A 17,148-nucleotide genomic window follows, 5' to 3' on the forward strand; every position below is an offset into this window, starting at 1 on the left:
CTCTCCTGGAACCCCTTCAGGCCCAGGCTCTGAGGTGTCCCTGGAGCCTTCTCCTCTCCAGACTGAATGGAATAATTTTAATTACAATTTTGGATGCAGCTGACTTTGTGCAGCAGCAGTTTCAGTGTGGGTGTGTGAAGGAGACCCACAGAGCACACCCTGAGGGGGCTGCAGGGCTCTGTGTGACAGCAGGGTGGGACACAGGAACAGCTCAGTGGAGGTTCCAGAGATGTCATCACACAGCTCAGGTTGTCTTTCAGAGAATTATTGATGTAAAACTCCAGCCTTGGGGTGAACTGGGACCTTGGAGTGTCACCAAGAGAAAATGGGAGAAGAGAGAGGGGCATGGGAGTGGAGAGGGTTTGGGTGCAGCTCCGTGGGCTTTGGCAAATCCCACTGATTTTTAGACTAAATCCATGCTCAGTTCCTATAATTGCTTGGACTCTCAGTTGTTTGGAGATGCTGTGGCTGATACTTGGATTTCACAACCCAAATCTGTTTTACCCGGTTCTGATGGGAATGCAGCTGGTTCTGGTGCAGGGATGGAGGTCTGGAGGGAAGGGAAGCCTGCAAAATGTTCATCCCAGACACCCCTCATGACACTGAAAGGGCTCTTACCCACCCTGTTGATATTAGTCCATGTGTACATCCAATTCCTCCCAAAAATCAATTATTACAACTCTCATTTTATTGATGCTGAAGTCATTTAGTTAATTAAAGGAGATTGGGGGCTTTGCATTTGAATTCCTGTGCTGACACCATGTGCTGGACCTGCCCTTTCAGACTATCTCAGTATAAATAATTTATATTAATTGCAAATTTTAATCAACAGCCATGTCAGAAGTTCAGACAGTAAATTTTGCAAAGTAGATGGATTCCCTCAGATTTTGAAGGTTGCTTTGGCAACCATTAATTTTATTGTTAAGGGAGTAGTTGCAGACATGCCAATCTTCCAATTAATAAAGACTTTGCATCAATTTGCTTCCCCTAAAATTTATCTCTCTTAGGCAGTATCTCAAGATCTCTTTTCCTTGGAAAATGTGAATTTTTACAGCTTTATTTTGGCTCTGCAGGAATTCATCCGAACCCGAGGTGGACACTGAGGTGGCAGCAGGATTGTGGTTTAATGAAAAATCTGACTGGTTTTGTTTGTGCTGGGGGATTTTGCCATCCTATAAACTGGGTTTTGCTATCCTATAAACTACCATAAAGTTATATAAATTATAATTTATGTTAATTAACACATAGAAATTAATTACTCAGTTCTCTTGAACTTCAGCATCTGGACATTTAAACATCGACCCTGCCTGACTTCTCAGCTCTCTTCAGACTTGCATGTTTTTTTATTTTTCCCTGCCTGAAGCTGCAGTGGTTGCTGGATAACTATGAGACAGCAGAGGGTGTGAGCCTGCCCCGGAGCTCCCTGTACAACCATTACCTGAGGCACTGCCAGGAGCACAAACTGGACCCCGTCAACGCCGCCTCCTTCGGGAAGCTCATCCGCTCCGTCTTCATGGGGCTGAGGACACGGCGCCTGGGCACCAGGTTGGTGCCAATCTGCAGTTAATCTGTCGTGCTTTGATGCTGGCACAATGCCAGTGCCCCCATGAAAATGTGTTCTCCCCAGTGTCTGCTGTGGGATGTGACCAGGAATAGAGCAAAGCAGGCTCCAGCTTAGGAATAAAGGAAAAAGACTTTATTGACTTACAATATGTAAAAAGGAAAACACATAGAATGAAAACCTTCCAAAACGCTCCTCCTCCCCAATTTCCACTACAGCACAAAATAAAACCTTAGATTCTAAATCTAGTTACCATCCCTCAGATAATCAACTCTTAGTTCATCACCAGCCCTCAGATAATCAATTCTCAGTTCATCAAGGGGAGAGGAGTCCCTCAGAGGCGTGTCCATGTCTTCAGTGGCCACACCACCTGCCAGTATTCAAATCTGAGCACTGATTGGTTTGACCACAACCTCCCAAAAACTCACTTCCTTATCAACCTAGGACAAGAAATAAAAAGCAACTCTCCTGCAGCATCTCTGGTGCACTCAGAAGCTGCTGAGGATCTTTAGGAGGTTCAGGTGTTTCTTTTCTGGGATCTACAGGAATAAATGCCACTGCACTTGGCCACATGTGGGTTTAAATTTTCCAGGGGATGATGGCATTTCATTAGTTTGATGCCTTGTGAAGGCTGAGCCAGAACAGAGAATAGAGAGAGTTAATTAATAAAGTAGGGATTTATTAGGAGGCTTCAATGGATCCATCTTGGGCAGCACAAGAGTCCAGCCAGGGCTGAGCCCAAGATGAACCAAAATGGTCACAAAAATGGACAACTGGTCACAGGGTCTCTCACAATTTTATAAGTTCTGCTCCATTTGCATACTGGAGTTAAGTGTCTAGTTACAGCTTTAGCCCATGCAGTCCCACCCTGCTTGTTTTTCTCTCTCCAGCCCACATTGTTTGTGCTCTTGGGCCTGAGATTTGGATCTTTTGTCCTTGGTCCCCAGCTGGAGCAGGAATTGTTTTGTCTCCCTGCTCTGTGCACAGAGCTCACCATCCCCTGATATGAACCCAGACCCACCCACTAAAGCAGCACAGAATCTGAAAAATATAAAAACTCAAACCTGAGGCACCAAGTTCATCCCTTCAGCCACTCAAACAGTGCTTGGCAGCCCTGTGCTGCCTGAAATGGGGTGCGTTGTCCAAGCAGCCAGGGCCACAATGCCCTTTTTGGTGACTAAGTTGATATTTCCAGGGGAAATTCCAAATATCACTACTATGGGATCCGCCTGAAGCCAGAGTCGCCGCTGAACCGCCTGCAGGAGGACACGCAGTACATGGCCATGAGACAGCAGCCCATCCACCAGAAACAAAGGTAGGTGTCCCCAGGCCCTGCCCAAAACACTCAGCAGCTGTGAGAATCTGCTCAGTCCATAGAGCATGAGGCGCTTGTTGTTGCTGAAGTGCAGAAGGAACAGAATTTATTTTTTAAGCTCCTAAATAGAAAGTAAGTGCAAAAGTCAGTGCTTGAGACAGAGTCTGCCTTGGACCCCACTGCAGCTCTGCTTCTCTTTTTGGATTTTTTGGTGTCACCAAACTTCTTAGCCCCTTTAATTCTGTCTTGGGGAAGCTTTTCAATAGGAGCTTCTAATTTCCCCTCCATCTGATTTCACAATATAAATTCTCAGCCCTCCCCATGTTTGCCTTGAATGTACCAACCACTCCATGGACTCACAGATGTGTGTTATAAATAACACAGAGGTGTTTTCTCCTGTCTGTGTGGATCCTAATCCATCCTAATTCTGATGGAATTCAGGTACAGAGCAGCCCAGAAGATGGATGGGATGGCAGAGAGTGCATCCAACAGCACCCCCCACACCACCCCCGAGCAGTCAGTGGCTGCTCAGTGCCAGCACCACCAGCAGTTCATAGGTGAGGAAACCCCTTTGGTGATCAATTCTTAATTATTCCACATCAGGGATTTGGGTTTTTAGGGGAAAGCTTTATCTAAAAAATCTACAGTGTGTATATATGCATATATATATAAAAATATATATAAAAATTTAATGTTATATATAAATTATATATTAAAATATATATAATATTAATTTTTGTGTTATATTTAAATTTTATGTGTTATAGTGTGTATAGATAAAAATATACATAATATTAATTTTGTGTTATATATAAATTGTGTTATAGTGTGTATAGATAAAATATATATTATATTAATTTTTATGTTATATATAAATTATATGTGTTATAGTGTGTAAATATAAAATATATATTATATTAATTTTATGTTATATAACTTATATATATATATTATAGTGTTAATATATATAACACATAATATATATATATTATATATAATTTTCTATATTTTATATGTTTATGTGTCTGTATTTTATATATATAGGATGTGTTCTATAGGTTTTTGTAGTGTCACACTTGCTAAGTTTATCTGCTGACTCCTCTCTCCCCAGGAAGGTTTTTTCCTCAAACCCATGGGTCTGTTAGGTCCCTCATTTTTAGTATTTTTTTAATCCATCTGATTTATTTAAATTCCATGGAGGACTGGAGGTCCTGGCCAGAGTGAGGAAGCAATTCCCTTCCTTGCAAAGGCTGCACTGGGGATCTGGGTGGAGATGATCCATGTTGACCTTCTCTGGATTTGCTGGTCCTGGATCTGTGTCTCCACCACAAATCCCAGCTCCTGACACCTCTGCTGCCCAATTCTATTCCTCATTGTACAGAGAGACATTTCCAAGCTTCAGGGAAATTCTAATGGATGGTAGATGAGGAAAATGTTTTCTTATTTCTTTTATTACAAGCAGAAAGGAAGCATTTTCCTTTCCCCACTGAACCCACTGGGCTGTGGTTATTTTTCTCAGCACAAATCAGGGAAATAAGTAAATTATCTCATTTTTCCTCTCTCATCCCAGCTGGAACATGAAAGAGTGAGAGCAGCACCTTGTGATCAGCTGTGCTCTGAGCTTTCTGACCCTCACCACCTCTCCCAATTTCTGTTCCCAGATGTAACCCACGTCTTTCCTGAATTCCCAGCCCCTGATCTTGGCAATGTCCTCTTACAAGAAGGTTTCACCTTGAATGACGTGAAAACTCTGCAGGTTCTCTACAGGAGGCACTGTGAGGTGATTGTGTGCAATATTCTTTGGGGATTATTTGTAATTAATTTATTAATTGACATGGGACATCAATCAAGTGACCAGCTCTTAGGAGAAGCTGGGAATGCTTCATTTGCCTGCAATTACAACTCAAATATTGATATTTTTTCCCCTGTGTGACCTGTTTTATGTTAAGTTGATCACTACAAAAGTGCCAATTCTGTTGTTTTTCATGTAAATTATTTCCTGTGGGTGGCAGCACTGGAGCTGAGTGCTCACCCCGTGGTGTTCTTTGCTGTCAGGCCACTTTGGATGTCGTGATGCACCTCCAGTTCCACTACATCGAGAAGCTGTGGCAATCCTTCTGGAATCCTAAGGCACCCCCTAGTGATGGCCCCACTGCTCTGCCCTCCAGGTACTCCCCTTCTTCCCTGCTCCACTTCTTACAGATAATCTCTTTTTAACATGCATGAAGATTTTTTAGTGTTTTTGAGCCTAAATCTCATTCTTCTTCAATGCCAAGATTTTAGGTAGATGATCTTACAGGTACAAATCTATGCCCTTCAAGTGAAAGTTATTGTGGGGAGAAAATCCTCTCAGAGATGTTCAGTCATTTTGTTTTTTAGACAGACCAAATAAAAAGAAAAGCAAGCTATAGGGTTGTGCACTTGCTGTTCCAAAGCACCTGCTGGCATGTGAAAATAAACCAGCAGAAAATCAGCATAAATGAGTGCTTTGGAGGATTTGGGAGTATTTTCTGCCCTGCAGAGCTGTGACAAAGAGAGTTGGAAGTGTTTAATAGTGTAATGAAAAGTTCAGAGCTGTGGGGAAGGGTCTGCTCTGATTAGAGAATTGTGGGGTCACTGAGGTTGGAAAATCCCTCCAAGAGCATCAGAAGAAGCTCCTTTCAAAAGCAGCTTCTCATTTCCCCTCCATCTGATTCCACAATAGCAATTACCAGCCCTCACCAGTCTTGAGGTGTTGGGGTTGGGTTGCACTTGATGATCTTTAAAGTCTCTTCCAACCTGTGAATTCTTTGAGTCACCACTCAGCCACGTCCCCAAGTGCCACATCCACACCTTTTTTGGACACTTCCATGGATGGTGATTCTACCACAGCCTGTTCCAATCCCTGACCACTCTTTCAGTGAAGAAATTTCCCCTCATATCCCATATAAACCTCCCCTGGGGTGATTTGAGGCTAATTCCTCTCATCCATGTCCCTTGCACCTCCTGCTTTCCCCAGTGATGATTCCCTGCTCAGGTTTTAGGGACTCTCTGAGGATTCCCTGCTCAAATTTTAGGGATTTCCAGACTGACTCTCTGCCTTGCCTGCATGCCCAGACCTGTCAGTGCTTCATGTTTTGAGGCAGATCATTGCAAACAAAGCTGCTTTCATCTTTTCACTCCTGCCTGGCTCGTTGCTGTGCCTCTTCCTCATCCTTTATGCATTGGGAGCTGCTGCCAGGGGAATGGAAATAAGTGAAAGCAGAGAAAATTGAAAAAAATCTTAAAATTTCTATCACAAATCTGTCCACTCTTACTGAGGCTATAAAGATGAAGGTTTTCTATTCAGAAGAAAAATGGTGAAACACTGAGTAATAAGGAAAAGTCCCTTAAAAATCAGTAAATATGGCCCTGTAGATGTTGCCCAGGGGATATTTTCCTGCAAGGAGTCACTGCAGCTGTGTTTGCTTGGTTTAAAATCTCTTTTTTTTTTTGAGGGAACAGCTCCCAGGCAAATTGCAACACCCCAGGAGCTGTTTCTAGGTACACAGGGGAAAACTGGAGGCAGCTTTTGTGCAGGACTCTCACACATCTGCCCCTAACCAGAGAGGTGAATAACATACTCCCTCCCCTTCTTAATACATAAATATAAATACAAACCCCAAATATTGGGGAGGTGGCACACTGAAAGCATGAGAAGATGCAGAACATGGATGCACTTCACAGCAGGCTCACAGCAGGTTTCCTGACCTGTTTCTCCATGTGGGATTTTCCAGGAGTTATGCAAATGGAGTTCACCACTAAAATTCTGCAGCCTGAGGCTCAAAGTCCCCTTTAGAGCATGTCCAAGGCTTGGCTTTAATGATTTTGGTGGGCAAAAAGACCCTTTCCATGGGGGAAGACCTTTCCAAATTCCCAGTTCTCAGTGTAATGTGTGGGTGAGCAGCTCTGGCAGTGAATTCAGGTTTCAGCTCTTTCTGCTTTTTTGTAACAAATATCTTGTGCCTTTTTACAGCTACAAAGTGAAAATAATGCAAGCTGGATTGACCCCAGCCAGTTGCAGACAATATATTTTGTTCTCATCCAACCATTCAGTATCCTTCTTTCTGAAGATGCATTTGGAGGGGTTAAACACCTTGAAAATTACTCAATATCAGCTCATCTGCCCCTACAGATGCAAACCCTGCAAAGTGTTTGTCCCCTGTGCTGTGGCTCAGGAGGGTGAGAGCAGAGGGGAGGGAAGGTTTGGGAGGATCCAGCTGAGCCTTTGCTGCCTGAGCTGGCAGTGCTGGAGCTCAGCTCCCACTGAACAGGGGGTGTGAGAGGCTGTGAAGGTAAAAAGGGAACACCAAGAGTGTGGATTTGAGGGAAAACTGCTCCAAGCTCTGGCCCCAAGGACAGGGAGGTTGCAAGGCACACAAGCATGGTTTTTTCTGCTGAAAATTGGAGTTAGAAATGCAGAGGGAGAGGGAAAACACTGAATGCAAACCTGCTGCTAATTCTGTCTCCTTCCTCCTCCTCCTGCAGTGAAGAGGAACCCGAAGGGACCCTCCCAAAGGACAAACTGATCACCCTGTGCAAGTACGAGCCCATCCTCAAGTGGATGAGGAGCTGTGACCACATCCTGTACCAGGCCCTGGTGGAGATCCTCATCCCTGACGTGCTCAGGCCAGTGCCCAGTGAGTACCCACAGCCCCACCTGAGCCTGGTCTCACTTCCCATAAAGATTTCCACTCTAAAATCCCACTTGGACATGTTTATCCTGGCTAAAATATCGTGGCAACAGCAGTGTTCTTCCTGCAGCATTGCTCTGGGGGGATGTTTTATACCCCCTGGGAATTCCCCTGCCTTTTAAATTTTGTGTGTTGCATTTCACATCTCCTGATTTTGGCCAGGAGTTTGGATATGGGAGCGCTTTGGGATGTGGCTCCTTGCAGGTCTTTGTTTGCATAGGACCATCCTGTTCCTGACACTCCTGGAAATTAGGGGTCAACTTTTTGAGATTAGGAATGGGGTATTGAGAGTTTTCTCTCTGATTTAGATTCTCTGAGGGCTGTCACAAGCTGGGGCATGAGGATGTCTCTGAAGAGCGAATTTCAATGCTTGAAAAATGCTCAGAAGGGCCAGGAATAAGAAAAGTATGCAAGAAAATAAAAATAATTTAGAAGCCATAGAAATGTTTAGGTTGGAAAACACCTGTAGATCATTAAGTCCAGTTGTCATAAAGATAAGAATAAGGATAAGGATAAGAATAAGAATAAGAACAAGAACAAGAATAAGAATAAGAATAAGAATAAGAATAAGAATAAAACAAAAGAAAATAAAAATGAGAAAACATAGAAATGTTTAGGTTGGAAAAGACCTCTAAGACCATTAAGTCCAATTATCATAAGTATAAGAGTAAGATAAGGATAAGAATAAGAATAAGAATAAGAATAAGAATAAGAATAAGAATAAGAATAAGTATAAGAAAAATTAAAAATAAAAATGGAAAAGAAAAAGAAGAAAAAGAAGAATAAGAGTTTGAGTAATAATATCAAAGAATAATTTTGGTGTACCAACCCAGCTGATTTCCTTGATGCTGAGTTGACATCTCAGATAACCAGACCACAGGCTGGGCTTTCCCAGTAGTCCTAAGGCAGAAAATGGTAGCCAAAAATGCCCCAGAGCAGCTTTTGTGACTCTGCAGCCTTCTTTGCAGGCACGCTGACCCAGGCCATCCGGAACTTTGCCAAGAGCTTGGAAGGGTGGCTGATGAATGCCATGAGTGAATTCCCCCCCCAGGTCGTGCAGACCAAGGTGAGCAGAGATGGGCCCAGGGTGTGTCTGCACCTTGCAGAAATTCCTGTTGGGGTTTGGACACCTGGCATGGTGCAGTGGTTGATTGTGAAGCAAAATCAGCCAGGAGTGGGAGGATGGGTGGGGAAGTTCCTTTGTACTAGAAGTTCATGATTCTTTGTCCATGGAGCTGCTCCTGTGCCCTGAAATTGCAGGTAAAGCTTTGTGGGAGAAAATCATAGTGCCACAGAACATCCTGAGCTGGAAGGGACACACAGGGATCATCACAAACCCCTGGCCCTGCACAGCCACCCCAACAACCCCACCCTGAGCATCCCTGGGAGCAGTGTCCAAACCCTTCTGGAGCTCTGGCAGCCTTGGGGCCAGGACCATTCCCTGTTATCTCTGTTCTGGAATGAGGCTGGAAAAGCCTGGAGAGCACAGGAGTGAGTGGCATTGCCCCAAGGCTCCTGCTCTCCTAAAGCCAGGGATTCTTGCTGCCTCTTCCCACCATGATCTCTGCTGGAGGCAGAGTGTGAAAACCTGGTAGATTAAAGAGAATAAATAATGGAATTATAGAATTATTGAGGTCTGGGTCCTTCCATTGCTGTTCTGCCTGGTGGAGCATTGTGTGGCCCAGGCAACCAGGGAGATGTAATGGGAGAGGTCAGAATCCTTCATTCCCTACAAACCAACCCAAACTGAGCAGCACCTAAAGAGACACCATTGATTCACAAACCACACTGTGCCCTCAACATGTTTTACAACCACCTGTGCCCAAGGATTGACTGAGTTGTTCTGAGTGCCTGGCACAAGGATTAGGTTGGAAATGACCTTTAAGATGATTTAAGTCCAACCACAACCCCAGCACTGCCCAGACCACCACTAAAACATGTTCCCAAGTGCCACCTCCACGTTTTTTGAGCCCTTCCATGGCTGGTGACTGCAGCACTGGCCATGCTGTGGTGGTGTTTGAGGGTCCCCAGGACAAGGGAAGAGATGAGAATCTTGACTCCATGCATGTTTCAGAAAGCTGATTTATTATTTTATGATATATACTGTATTAAAAGAGAATGATATACTAAAAAGCTATACTAAAGAATAGAAGAAAGGAGACATCAGAAAGCTAGAAAGGAATGATAATAAAATTTTGTGACTGACACAGCTGGACTGTGATTAGCCATTAATTAAAAACAATTCACACGAGACCAATCAAAGATGCACCTGTTGGTAAATCATCTCCAGATTATATTCCACAGCCATCAGATAGTTATTGTTTACATTTCTTTTCTGAGCCTTCTTGTGGGAATCCATAAATTCAGAAGGTTTTAGGAAAGCTACAAAAGGGAGGCCTCAGAGACAGCAGAACTGTGATTAGAGCTAAGCAGTAGCCATGAGATAGGTCAGCAGAAAAATTATGTAAAATGTAGAAAAGCAAAGACAAACAGAACAATGGTCTGTGTATTAACGCTTGTCTAGAATAACTCCCTAAGCTGCAGAAAAGTTTATCTAGCAAGATATTAGGAAGTTTGAAGCTTAATAATGGAGCTCTGTGCATTGTGTTTTAAGGCTTACAAGCGGGTGTTGTATTTGAAATAAGCAAGCATTGTTTAACCAAATGTACGTGTGCTCATAGTGAGTGGATAGAACTAGTGTCGATTTAGAATATATACTCTAGAGATATAAATACTGTCAATATGCTTTTGCTTTGTGTGATTGGTCAAAAAACTTATAAAGTAAGTTGTAACATTAAGTTCTTGGGATGTGAGCTGCTGGCATCTTCCCGTTGTTATAACCATGGAATGAGACTGATGCTGGAAAATCAAACAGCTCAAGGCACGTTCCCAGCAGTCCCATCCTGTTGGTGATTTGTACATAGCCCACAGCCAGCGATAGCTCCTCAGCTTCTCAGGAGAAAAATCATAACGAAAGGGTTTCCATCAAACATGTCAGTGTCCCCCTGCAGCCGCTGTGGTGTGTTGCAGGTGGGGGTGGTGAGTGCCTTTGCCCAGACCCTGCGCAGGTACACGTCCCTGAACCACCTGGCGCAGGCGGCGCGCGCCGTGCTGCAGAACACGTCCCAGATCAACCAGATGCTCAGCGACCTCAACCGCGTGGACTTCGCCAACGTGCAGGTACCCACAGACCCCCTGCTCCTCACTGCCTCATTTCCAAAACCGGGTGTCTGCTAAGGAAGGCAAGAGCCTGCCCTGAAATGGAAAATGTAACGCCCCCCACTCCAAATTGCTGTAAATTTTAAATTAAGGGACTCTCAGGAAAAAATATGGGAGCAGGAATAACAGTTCCTTAATAGGGAAGAGAATAAAAGGATAAAATAGACAATGCAGTAAACTAAACCAACATTGACAGAGTAATGTAGTAAACAATGAAATAAACAATGCAATAAAGCAAAACAACACTGACAGAGCTCCCTCCAAATTGCTATACATTTTAAATTAAGGGGCTCTCAGGCAAAAAATATGGGAGCAGGAAATAACAGTTCTTTAATAGGGAAGAAAGTAAAAGGATAAAATAAACAATGCAGTAAACTAAAACAACACTGACAGAGTCAGAACACAACCTGACACCCTGTGGGTCAGGGTGTGGGCAGCAGTCCCATTGGAATTGTGGCTCAGCCCTCCTGCAGTGTCAGGGGTGGTTCTGCTGGAGCAGGGATCCTGTAGAAGGGTGGAATCTTCCTCTGAAGATCCAGGGGCAGAGGCAGCTGCTGTTCCTCTGGGGAATCCAGTGCAGAAGCCGTGCTGGTGTTCCAGAATCTCCAGATTATATCCAGGCAGGAATTCTTGGCTCCTCCCTCTGGGCTCACATCTCCCAATGGGATGCTGTAGTTCTTATCAGCCATGCAGTGACATTCAATAGCTGTTATCAGCAGATGTCCCTTCCCAAGGTAGGAGTGATTGTGGTCATAAGAGAGAGATAAGGCAAGCAGGAGCAGGGCATGAGTAGCTGTGAGCCCTTTCTCCTGAGCAGGAGCAGGGCATAAGTAACTATGAACCCTTTCTCCTGAATAGGAGCAGGGCATGAGTAACTGTGAGCCCTTTCTCCTGAGCAGGAGCAGGCCTCGTGGGTGTGCCAGTGTGAGGAGGGCATGGTGCAGAAGCTGGAGCAGGATTTCAAGCTGACTCTGCAGCAGCAGAGCTCTCTGGACCAGTGGGCCAGCTGGCTGGACAATGTGGTCACTCAAGTGCTGAAGCATCACGAGGGCAGCCCCAGCTTCCCCAAGGCAGCCAGGCAGTTCCTGTTGAAGTGGTCCTTCTACAGGTACATTTTCTTTCTCATTTTGGGGGTATTTCTGCATCAACCTTGGGGCATGTAAGGAACTCCTTGAAAAGCCAAGGCCAAGATCTTTACTCCTATTAAACTCTGCTTCAATGTGGTTCTGGTAACCTTTCAAGATGGGAATAGGATACTCCATAAACTAAATTTCTTAAAGCCAAGGCCAGGTTGGGTTAAGATACTCCATAAACTAAATTTCTTAAAGCCACAAGGCCAAGTTCTTTACTCCCATGGAACTCTGCTTAACTGTGGTTCTGGTGTCCTTTCAAGATGGGGACAAGATACTCCATAAACTAGATTTCTTAAAGCCAAGGCCAAGTTCTTTACTCCCATTAAACTCTGCTTGACTGTGGTTCTGGTGTCCCTTCAGCACGGGGATAGGATGCTCCATAAACCAAATTTCTTAAACTGTTTCGATACTTTTGGGTCAGAGGCAGAGACACTGTTGGGTCCCACAGAACCACCAGGGTCCAGAACTCACATCAGCCATGGCAGAGATGTAAAACTCATCCCAAATTTGTGATTCTTGCCCATTCCCAGCTCGATGGTGATCCGGGACCTCACCCTGCGCAGCGCCGCCAGCTTTGGCTCCTTCCACCTGATCCGCCTGCTCTACGACGAGTACATGTTCTACCTGGTGGAGCACCGTGTGGCCCAGGCAACAGGGGAGACCCCAATTGCTGTCATGGGAGAGGTGAGAGCCCTTTATTCCCTACAAACCAACCCAAAAGAAGCAGTTCCTCAAAAGACACCGGTGCTTCACACAGCACGCTGCACTCCCGGCTTGTTTTGCAACAAAAATTATTTATTGAGTTGTTTTGGCATAAGGAAAGAATTCCTGGAGCATATTCCCTGAGCTGGTGGGTTTGGGGTGGTTGAGCATTATTTGGAGGCTTGGAGGAGGGAGGGAAAGGATCTCCCCCCTTCTCTGCACCACCTGTGACTGCCAGCCCTGACTTTGGGACTCCTGACAGGGAGGTCCATCAAAACCAAGCAAAAATGGTCCAAAAGTTGCTTTTAGCAACTGAACTTCTGCAGGCCTCTACAAGCTCCAGCATTACCTGCACAGTGAGCCACTCCCTCCATTTTTGAGGTGAAGAAGAGGATGATGGGGTTGTTTGGGCTGTTTGTGGCGGTTTGGGGCTTTTTTTGTTCACAGTAATTCTGGTGCCTGGCTTGCAGGGAGGTCCTGTCCTGCCTAGCTGAGGCCACATCCAGTTTTTCCCTCTGAAATACAGAGTTAAAAGCCTCAGCTGAACCTGTGACAGCAATGCTGAAACTACTGTGAGTTTAAAACTGAGCCCACGTGCTCAAAACTGATCTCATTTGCTCCTTGAAGCTTCCACAGAGCTCATGTAGGGATCCAGGCAAACCAAAGCCACCAAATCCTGTTGGTTCTGCCTTCCCTGCCCTCCCACTCTGCTCCAGCTGCAGTGCTGAGTTCCCACTCTTCCCTGCAATGCTGAGTTCCCACTGTTCCCTGCAAAACCTCCTCCTTCACTGGTATTAAAGGAACAGGAAAGGCAGAGTCTGGCTCCCATCCCTCAGGCTTTTCCTCCATTCAACCCTTGCAATATTCCTGCTCTCCAGGAGGAGGCTGATTCTTTCCAGCAAAGAAGGATGAGGCATCCTCCCACTCCCACTGAGCTTTGCAATTCCCACTCTCCTCAGCTCCTGCCCAGCTTTCCATGACTTTCCAGAATTATTGTTTGCAGCAATTTGGTGTCTCAGACCTGGTCATTGAGAGGGACATCACACCTCCAGAGCCAAGGAGCTCTCTGGTTCCACATCCTGGATGGCCAAACTCTCTCAGACATCACTGCAAAGGCTTTGCAGGGAGGGGAAATGCCAGAGGTGGAAAGGGCTGGAGAAAAGGCACCACTTTTACCTGTAGCAGCACTTGGTCATCGCCTGGCAGATGGAAAAATTTCCATTCTTTTTCATTCTGCCTTAATTCCAGAGCTAAACCCTGCCCTGGATTGTTGTGTGTGGTGTTCACCCAGAGGTTTAAATGGCAACAAAAGGCTTTTTCCCCAAAACCTGTGGTTGGTTTTCATTTCTGCTCTCCACCACCAATGCTCACAGTCTCTCCTGGTGCTTGAAATTCTCTGGCATCTCAGCTCCCCAAAGCCTCACTGACCCCAAAACTCCTTTTTCTTTCAGTTTGGTGACCTCACATCCCTGTCCCCAACACTGCTGGACAAAGGTACCTGTCCTCCCTGCTGGGGAGTGATGGTTTGGGAGGGTTGGAGGGTTGGGATGGTTTGGGAGGATTGGGAAGTGGGATGGTTTGGGCAGGTTGGAGACATGGGATGGTTTGAGATGGTTGGGATGGTTTGGGATGGTTGGGGTTGGGATGGTTTGGGATGGTTGGGATGGTTTGGGAGGGTTGGGATGGTTTGGGATGGTTTGGGAGGGTTGGGATGGTTTGGGAGGGTTGGAGGATGGGATGGTTTGGGAGGGTTGGGATGGTTTGGGAGGGTTGGGGACCCTTGTGCTGCCTCTTGCAGCCTGCTCTGCTGGAAAGCAGCTCCTGGTGGCCCCGTGCCCTGCTCTGAGCCCTGTCCTTTGCAGATGACATCGAGCTGGGCACGGAGGGGGATCCAGGAGAGCCACTGGTGAAACGGGAGCGCAGTGAGCCCGGCCACTCCCTGCAGGACATCTGACCCCTGGGCTGGACCTGGCCACCTCTGCAGGACATCTGAGCCCTGGGCTGGACCCTGCAGGACATCTGACACCTGGGCTGCACCGAGCCATCCATCCGGAGCCAGGCGGGGCATGCCAAGCCCGGCACCCCCGGATTTGCGTTATTATAGTGCCTCTTAGTTTCTCTTGATGTTTACTCGTGTTTGAGGATGGGCTGAGGCGGTTTTGGCTGCCAGTGTCCCTCCAGAGGGGAGGGAGAAGCTCCAGAGTCTGCTCTCTGTGGCCAGCAGCAGGTGGGATGTGCCTGGCTGGAGGAGCTGTCCTGGCTCTGTCTGGGAAGGTGCTTTGGGTTCCTTCCCCACGTCTCAGACTTCACTGTGATACAAACTTGAACCAATCAGTGCCCAAGAAGAAGGAGAAATGTCTGGCCCTTCTCCTGCAGCCTTTCCAGACCAGCTGTTCTGGCTCTGGATTGCCAAATCTCTGCACAGGGAGCACAGGGCAGTTGGTGTCCCTTGTCCCCCCCGGGAGAGGCTCCAGGCTGCACATCCCGACGGACACAGCGTGCTCTGGGACTATGGGATGAGCATTCCCACCTGCTTCCATGGCTCCCCAGCCTGGCACTTCACCCCAATGCTCCTGGGATGCCATCTGGCCAACTCAAAATACCAAAGGACTCCGAGGCAGCTGGAGGCAGAGCGTGCCCGTTGTCCCACGTGCCGTGATTGCCTGGGGCAATCCCGTGGTGATCCCATGGCAATCCTATGGTGATCCCATGGTGACCCCGTGGTAATCCCATGGCAGTCCTGTGATGATCCTATGGTGATGCCATGTCAATCCCATGGCAATCCTGTGATGATCCCGTGGTGATTCCATGATGATTCCATAGCAACGCCATGGTGATCTCATGATGATCCCATGGCAATCCCATGGTGATCCTGTGGCGATCCTGTGGTGATCCCATGGCAGTCCTGTGATGATCCCATGGGGAACCCATGGCAATCCTATAGCAATCCCATGATGATCCCATGGTGATCCCATGGCAATCTTGTGGTGATCCCATGGGGATCCCATGGTGATTCCATGATGACCCCACGGCAATTCCCTGGTGATCTCATGATGATCCCATGATCCCATGCAAATCCCATGGCAATCCTGTGGTGATGTCATGATGATCCCATTGCAATCCCATGGTGATCCACTGGCAATCCCATGATGATCCCGTGGTGATCCCATGGCAATCCCATGGCAATCTTGTTGTGATCCCATGGCAATCCCATGGTGACCCCATGGCAGTCATCATCATGGCAGTCCTGTGATGATCCCATGATGATCCCATGGCAATCTGTGGCAATCCCATGGTGACCCCATGGCAATCCATGGCAGTCCTGTGATGATCCCATGATGATCCCATGGCAATCCCATGTCCATCCCCACCCTCCACGGTGCCCAGGCACACAGGAACCGGCCCCACATCCTGGGGTTTGTGAAATCCCCACCTCAAGCCCTGTTCTGAGCTCGAAGGGGGTTCTGGAGCAGGGGTGAGGGGGTGACTGCAGTGCCTTAGGGGGGCCTTGGCCCCATTGCCCTGCTCCAGGGGGGCCAGCACGGCTCAGCCTGGCCCAGCACAGCCCATCCCAGGTGGGGAGGGGCTGGCACAGACCCCCAGCATTTCCCTCTCTGGATCCCTTTGCCTTTTCCTGTGGGGTGGCTCCCGTGGCTCCTGGGGGAGCTCTGTAGGATTTATTCCCCTTTCCCATGTCCTGTGGGGTCGTGGATTGCCCTGGGATGCTGTGGACTGCCCTGGGGTGCTGTGGGCTACAGGGCAGAGGAGGTGGGGAATCTGTAAAACAAAGCCCTGGGGCAAATGTCTCTGTGAATAAAGGCCGTGTCATAAATAGCTTTTATTATTATTATTGTTGTTATTATGGTTTCTGGTGCTGCATAATGTTTGATGTGAGCTTTTCCAGGGGTCTCGTGTGCATTGCCCAGCAGAGAATCTTCTACCCAAATCTCTGATTTTCATTCCCAGAGGCACTAAGGCAGCTGTGCCACTTTCAAACATTGAAACAACACGTTGAAATGAGAGTGTGTGCAGTGGCACATCCTCCCTCTGTGCCATGCTGTCGTGCTAGGGTGGTGTTTGTCTGTAAATGTCTCACATGGAAGTGGCAGGAGAGAAGTGAGAGAGGCAGATTTAACTGTACAGAACCATGAAAACCCCCCTGGGTCAGAGTCCACACTTGGGATCCTGCTGATGAGATAAGAGAGTCTAAAACAACAACTGAGCAACCCAATCTGAGCTGCCCTGCTGCCTCTGAGGGCCACAGGAGTTCAGCTCTGCCTCTGAGGGAGGCCAGCAGGCAGAGGAGATGCTCTGGAGCTCTGCAGCAGCGCCCAAACCCCTCCACAGAATCCCCACTAAAGCTGAACAGCAATAAATGTGTGTCCAGCACTCAGGCCTGCACAAGGAGTGTCGTGGTCCCATTGCTTCTGAGGTGCCTGAGAGGTGCCAGGAGATGCTGCAGTGTCACAGACATCTTTTATGGAAAATCCTTTCCTTAGGATTTTT

At 46.9% G+C, this 17,148-nt stretch overlaps 1 protein-coding gene across 2 annotated transcripts in view; it reads left to right on the forward strand.

The window, feature by feature from the left end:
• The window catches only part of RFX2 (regulatory factor X2), a 35,102-nt gene extending 18,675 nt beyond the window's left edge, over nucleotides 1-16,427 (forward strand). For both annotated transcript variants that reach the window (XM_058821241.1, XM_058821242.1), the window contains 12 exons: nucleotides 1,364-1,545; nucleotides 2,757-2,876; nucleotides 3,318-3,433; nucleotides 4,538-4,656; nucleotides 4,932-5,044; nucleotides 7,383-7,534; nucleotides 8,557-8,654; nucleotides 10,619-10,768; nucleotides 11,707-11,915; nucleotides 12,471-12,624; nucleotides 14,094-14,136; nucleotides 14,505-16,427. In XM_058821241.1, the coding sequence (XP_058677224.1) occupies nucleotides 1,364-1,545; nucleotides 2,757-2,876; nucleotides 3,318-3,433; nucleotides 4,538-4,656; nucleotides 4,932-5,044; nucleotides 7,383-7,534; nucleotides 8,557-8,654; nucleotides 10,619-10,768; nucleotides 11,707-11,915; nucleotides 12,471-12,624; nucleotides 14,094-14,136; nucleotides 14,505-14,596 (1,548 nt within the window). In that variant the 3' untranslated portion in view covers nucleotides 14,597-16,427. The remainder of the gene's footprint in view (nucleotides 1-1,363; nucleotides 1,546-2,756; nucleotides 2,877-3,317; nucleotides 3,434-4,537; nucleotides 4,657-4,931; nucleotides 5,045-7,382; nucleotides 7,535-8,556; nucleotides 8,655-10,618; nucleotides 10,769-11,706; nucleotides 11,916-12,470; nucleotides 12,625-14,093; nucleotides 14,137-14,504) is intronic.
• Nucleotides 16,428-17,148: the final 721 nt, after the last annotated feature.

The sequence above is a fragment of the Ammospiza caudacuta genome, chromosome 28 (assembly GCF_027887145.1).
Source record: "Ammospiza caudacuta isolate bAmmCau1 chromosome 28, bAmmCau1.pri, whole genome shotgun sequence".
Taxonomy (NCBI): Eukaryota; Metazoa; Chordata; class Aves; order Passeriformes; family Passerellidae; genus Ammospiza; species Ammospiza caudacuta.